General features: G+C 38.7%; 1 protein-coding gene across 1 annotated transcript in view; it reads left to right on the forward strand.

Annotated features, from left to right (window-relative positions):
• DDX4 (DEAD-box helicase 4) overlaps positions 1–4,090 on the forward strand; it is a 28,543-nt gene extending 24,453 nt beyond the window's left edge. Inside the window, exons 15-17 of the mRNA XM_071581530.1 lie at positions 83–353; positions 497–577; positions 2,534–4,090. Coding sequence (XP_071437631.1) covers positions 83–353; positions 497–577; positions 2,534–2,608 — 427 coding nt within the window. The 3' untranslated portion in view covers positions 2,609–4,090. The remainder of the gene's footprint in view (positions 1–82; positions 354–496; positions 578–2,533) is intronic.
• The last annotated feature ends 1,910 nt before the right edge of the window (positions 4,091–6,000 follow it).

Consider the following 6,000-nt stretch of genomic DNA (forward strand, 5'->3'; position numbering starts at 1 on the left):
TGTATAATGGCATACAAATTGTATTTTAAATACTACTGTCAATTTTTTGAGACATCCATTCTAACCACTGCTTTCTTTGTAGAGACAGAGAGCAGAGAGAGAGAGAAATAGCTCTTCAGGAGTTTCGTTCTGGGAAATGCCCAGTTCTTGTGGCAACCTCGGTGGCAGCAAGAGGTCTGGACATCGAAAGCGTTCAGCATGTTATTAATTTTGATCTTCCTTCCACCATTGAGGAGTATGTACACAGAATTGGACGAACTGGCCGTTGTGGAAACACAGGGAAAGCAGTTTCCTTCTTCGATAATAATTCAAATGGCCATCTTGCACCGTCTCTAATTAAAGTGCTTTCAGATGTAAGTTTCAAATCTGAACTTTCTCTGTTGTTTAGGATTATGCTTTAATGTACTGAGCAACTGTTAGGTCTTTAATACAGCTGGTGAACTCTTGAATTGATAAAGCAGTGTAAGTCTCTAAATTGATGTTTCTAATTATATAGGCCCAGCAGGTGGTTCCTCTTTGGTTGACAGAAGTTGCTTTAGAGTTTGAAAGAGGAAGACCCTCAGTTAATACCCAAGAGGTAAGTCTGGAAATGAATTGGAAGTCTTGGCTTTTAGAACTTCATCTCAGTAAAAATGTGTGTTTAACAGTATATATCCGGAGTAGTGCCAATGAAACTCTTTCGACTGTAACTGTGTCCCTTTTCTTAGTTGTGCATCTTCAAAGAATTCCAAAGAATTACTGAAACTAATCTCGGACAACTTGCTTGACTTGGACTCCTGAGAGTGTGGCCCTTTACTGGCTGCTTTAATCTGTAGTGTCAGTAATGAGTCTGTGGAAGAAAAGGTTTGTGCAAACAAATGCAAAGGCTGTAGTTCCCGAGGTTTCTTTATTGCACATGTAAATGGGGCAGATAGCTGCTGATCATGCAGTTACTGCTTGGTATTAATCACCCAGTCAGGAAACTTATTTGACTAAACACCTCAGTGAGTTATAGTTAGATAAATGCCCTGATCTGCTCCATGTCATAATGGTTCTTAATGTCTGTGATAAGGAGAAGCCTTCTGGTCTCTTAGTGTTGATACCAGATGGTGAAATACAGTTTGCATAAAAGAGACAGCCTCTGTGACACAGCTTACACATCACTCTGCAGTTGGTATTTTAGGATTTAAATTCTGTGCTTTAATCTACTTTGAATCAAATTCCATTTTTCAACTGTTTGTTACTTATTGCCTTTACCTATTGGGATTTTAATGCTTTAATCAAAAACTTTAATCTTTTGCTTCCATAACTTTATCACATCTCAGTTGTGTTCCAAATGTTGATACTTTTCGAGAAAGCTCTCACTGCTTAGACAATGTCTGAAGTTTGAGTTCAAGGTCAGACCTTCTTTCATTAACCATAATTATTGAAAATACTGAGAGGTTTGGGTGTTTTTACCTGCCTGGCTAGTTTCTTAATCAGATCTGAGTAATTTTTCTTCGGGTCTTCATGGGACCTCAGTTACACAAATTTTCCTTCCTTCTCACACTTGCAGTCTTGGTGGTTCTTTCCTGTTTATTCCTGTTCAAGGACACTTTTTCATTTTTACAGATTGCTTTCAAAGGTGGATCTGACTAGATTTCTTCCAAATACACATCTCCAGACTTTGTGTAGCATCTCACAGCATTTCATGAAATCTGTCATTTTCTAGGTCCAAGTCCTTTGTGTCTTTTACAGCCTCTGAGTTAGCAAATCTGACTGTTACCCATGGATACATGTGAAGAGAATATTTTCAGGTGAAATCTGTCTGCTTACATTGGGAATACTGCACTTGATATTACCTATATGCAGTGTACCGGCTCTTGAATTGGAGATCATGAGGTTCTGATTGTTTTCTTATGAAAACAGTCTGATGGAAATGGTGCATTTGTAATCAGCTCTATTTTTTTCTTTCAAATTAACTATTAAAGTTGGGTTTTGCTGATTCACATTTATTAAAAGAAAGTCAGGAAAGCCTTACCTGATGTTCTGATAAGGAACCCGATGCCTTTTCTCATGGAGAAGGTAGTACCTTGGTTGGGTTTTTATTATTCACTTTCAAAGGGAACGCATGAAAGGGTTATTTGATAATCAAATGATGTATTTGAAAGCAGAATCTCTTGGAAGGTCTTACCTGATTATTTTGGGACAATCTTATGGATGACTGGGCTTCATTTTTTGCCAAAGGATAAGGCATTTGCTGGGAAAGTAGTGCAGACAGTCAATTTTATATAAGAAATGGAGAAGGAGGTTTTTTCCCACAATTATATGAACTGATTTGAGTAAGAAAAGATGTTGGGATGAAATCTAAGGTTGAATAAACTGCATTAATTTCACACTGGGGTCTAAAAGCATTGTTTATAGAAAGTTCATGATGAAAACTGTACTTTTTTAAAAGCAGTGTTCAGATACATTGAGACACGCAGGCGGAAAACTGAAATTGTTTCTCAGTGACTTTTACCATTAAAGGATTGAAAATGTTGAGTTCTAAACTAGGACCTATTCTGTTTCCTAGAGTAACAGAGGCAGAGGCAACATGAGCCCAAGAAAAATGAAGTATTCTGCTACTGAAGTTGAGTCATGGGATTAAAACTACTTTGTCCCAAACTGGTTTGTATTCTGTTGGACTTTTAAGGGAAGACCTTGTGAAGACTTAGTTTGGCAAAGTGCTTTATGTAAGCGTTCATCCTTTGTTTGTCCCTTTTTTCTCACATGTCAGTTAAAAAGTTTGAGTCTTGTGTTATGGTGACTTAGGGATTTGTTAAACACCTCTTAAGCAATTACTTAATAAAAGTATGAGGACGGCACTTCAAATGTTGCCTCTGTGTCAGATATTACAAAAAAGCATATGTCATTGCAGTTTTATGAACTGATAGTATTTTGGCAAGCATAGAACACTGGCATTTCCATATGGAACTAAAGGTCAGTAGCTACACCCACAACTTAATGGAAATACAGGTTTTTACAGATCCATCTTCAGAAATTAACAGTTGCTTCTAGGAGAATGTTTTTACCTTTGCAGACATAAATACACTTCTACTGACTCTTGTGGAAAAGCTTGCTTTAGAACAAGCTTGGTGACTCACGTCCAAGAAGTTTCCCTGGATTGCAGAAACTATAGTTGTCACTAACAGTTTAATGAGATTTCTTTAAAGTTGCTTTTTCATTGAACTTTTTTCTTTATCAATGCAGTATGCTACAAAGATGCATGTCATTTTGTGCCAAAGGAAAACGGAGAAGTAATTATATTTGGTAATCTCTTGCACAGCTGAACAAGTTTGCAAGCTTCTCATGTCTTTGGGTATTTAGTACACAGTCTTGTACAGTCTTACCGCTTAATCTCAGGAAATAATTTTAAGCTCTACTTACAGGACTGAAGGTTTAATGCCCAACTTTTTAAGAATAAGAACTGACTGGGGAGCACTAGGAAATCTGTCATTATGGAAAAGCATGGTGTCATTTTTTGTATAAATATCTTCAAAACTGTTATCTAATTAAATACCCATTTGAAAAAATACTGTTATTTTTGTAGACTGTAGTTTTACTGCTACATAATGTGGGAAAACAGTAAAGTCAGTGTTGATTGTGTACTTGGAAGTGAGCTTAGAGTATGCTTAAATTGCAGCTCACATGCTGTGGGTGTATTTAAGCCTGAAGTCTCTAATTTAGAGTAAAATATCCTGGGCAGCATAACTTCTTTCCCTGAGAAGTATCCTTGAAGAGTTTTGCATTCGTTCTGAATTTCAAGTAAGAAATTGAGGGTGCGTTTGGTTGCTGACTGCAGGAAATGTGAACGAACTGTGATTGTTCGGGGAAACTGAGCTGACAAAGCCTTCCATTTCTGCAAAAAGAAGCCAGAGGAAGGAGTCATCAACCACTTGTAACCTAGAATAAACCTGTGAAGGGAACCTGGTTTAGCATTGTTTGAATACCTCTTAGATTACTGAGTGTTTTTTGCTTTGTCTGTCATTGTGTGACTTGGAAATTGGAGTCAGGCCACATGTTCTGTTCTGCAATCATCTCTTTTTCTGTAAAAGAGTTATTCTGGCCCTACAGTTCCTGACCAGTCGCAGAAAAGAGAAAAAACCTTGAAATGTCATATTTACAGAAAAATAAAGTTCCTTCTTGAATATTTAGTTTTGTTTTAAGCCTTGTAATTATTTAAATACATGTTTAATTTGCAGGAAGATATTTCAATGTGATTCACTGCTGGAGGAAAATGCTGACAAGGGAGGTTGGGATGGGGAATGAACAGCTGCCTGTTACTTTTATTCTTGCACTCACATAATCGTAGTTGAAGAACACATTGAAAAACTTGCTGTAAGATATTGATAACCTTCTTCACTCCAGAAAATCCAATTGTCCTTTTGGCAGCAGTCAGAGTGAATGTTTTTAGAAAAGGTGTTGCTGAACTGATTGAGACCTGAGAACAATGTACCATGTACCTGTAATTTCTATTAGATGATTCTACTGCCTAGAGTTGTGCTAAACTGAGTTCCTTGAATATTTTTCCAGTCTTTACTTCCATTTTTGTTTAAAAATTGATACTCGTATTGGAATTTAGTTAAAGAGTAAGCTCAATCACTGACTATTCTGCGTTGGAAGGGACCCACAAGGATCATCGAGTCCAGCTCTTAAGTCAACGGCCCATATGGGGGATTGAATCCTTGACCTTGGCATTATTACAGCCAAGTTTTAACCAACTGACCTAATCTCAGGGTCAGTGTTCTTGACAGGCCGGCGTTGAGAAATGCCATCAAACCTTTCACTGAACAGTATTAATAATGCTTTTTCTTTTTTGTCACATAGCAGCAGTAACACAGTTAATGCAGTGCCTGAATTTCTTTTCCTCATGAGTTGGATCTCTCAGCATGGTCTGAGAGGAGTGCAGTCAGGGTGTGTATTGAGTCTGGATGAGAAGGAGTTTATTTTCCCCATAGCTACCCTCCCAGTGCTGTGCTTGGTGGCTAGAAAGGTGTTGGCAACACACTCATGTTTTGGCAGCTGCCAAGCAGTGCTGGCACAGCATCAGTTCTGTCTCTCCAGCAATTCCCCCTCGCCAGTAGGCTGAGGGTGGGCAAGATCATGAGAGGGGACACAACTAGGACAGCTGACTGAAACTGACCAAACGGATATTCCATATTGTATGGTGTCAGCTCAGACACAAAGCTAAGAAAAGCAGGAGGAAAGGGGGGCATTTGCTACTTACAATGTTTGCCTTCCAGAGCAGCCTCTACATGTACTGAAGCCCTGCTTCCCTGCAAAGTGTCTGGCTTGCTGATGGAAAGTAGATAATAAAATCTCTGGCGTTCTTTTGTTTGCTTGTGTGCACACAATCTTTTCACTTTTGCTTAATTAAATTGCCTCATCTCAACCTATGAGTTGTTTTCCATTTTATTTTCTCTCGCCCTTCCTCCTTAGAAGGGGAAGTGATCCAATGGGTTGGTGAACACCTGGCATCCAGCCTAGGTCAATCCATCACCGGGTGAAAAGAAAGGACAGTCTATAGAGGTGACTTGTGACTGTGGGTCCTGATCGGAGCTCCAGTTCTAGGAGAGGCAGAGAGGTCTTTGTATAGCTGAAGAATGAAGATGAAATAGCAGAAGGAACCTGGATACACAGACTTTTCTGAAACAAGCTCTGCTTCCATAACTCACATAAATACCAGTCCCTGTTGACATAGTCCTTTTTTAAAAAAAGCATTTGTAACAACTAGACTGGGAATATCCAACCTGAGAAGGTTGGATATTCTGTGACCATGTGTGAGCTCTCAGAATGCACATGTGTTAGGACAGATGACTGCCCTGCTCTGGTAAACCCAGTAAGGGTGGTGTATATGCCTGTTTGCTTGTTACTGGTCAGTGATCATTGCTGTGATTATGGTGTTTTCTGAACAGGTGTCAAAATTCACCTAGCACTTGGTTTGTCATTGGTTTTTTTCTGGATACTTGAAATGTTTCTTAAATTGTTTGTTACAGTTTA

This window comes from Pithys albifrons, chromosome Z (assembly GCF_047495875.1).
Source record: "Pithys albifrons albifrons isolate INPA30051 chromosome Z, PitAlb_v1, whole genome shotgun sequence".
NCBI lineage: Eukaryota > Metazoa > Chordata > Aves > Passeriformes > Thamnophilidae > Pithys > Pithys albifrons.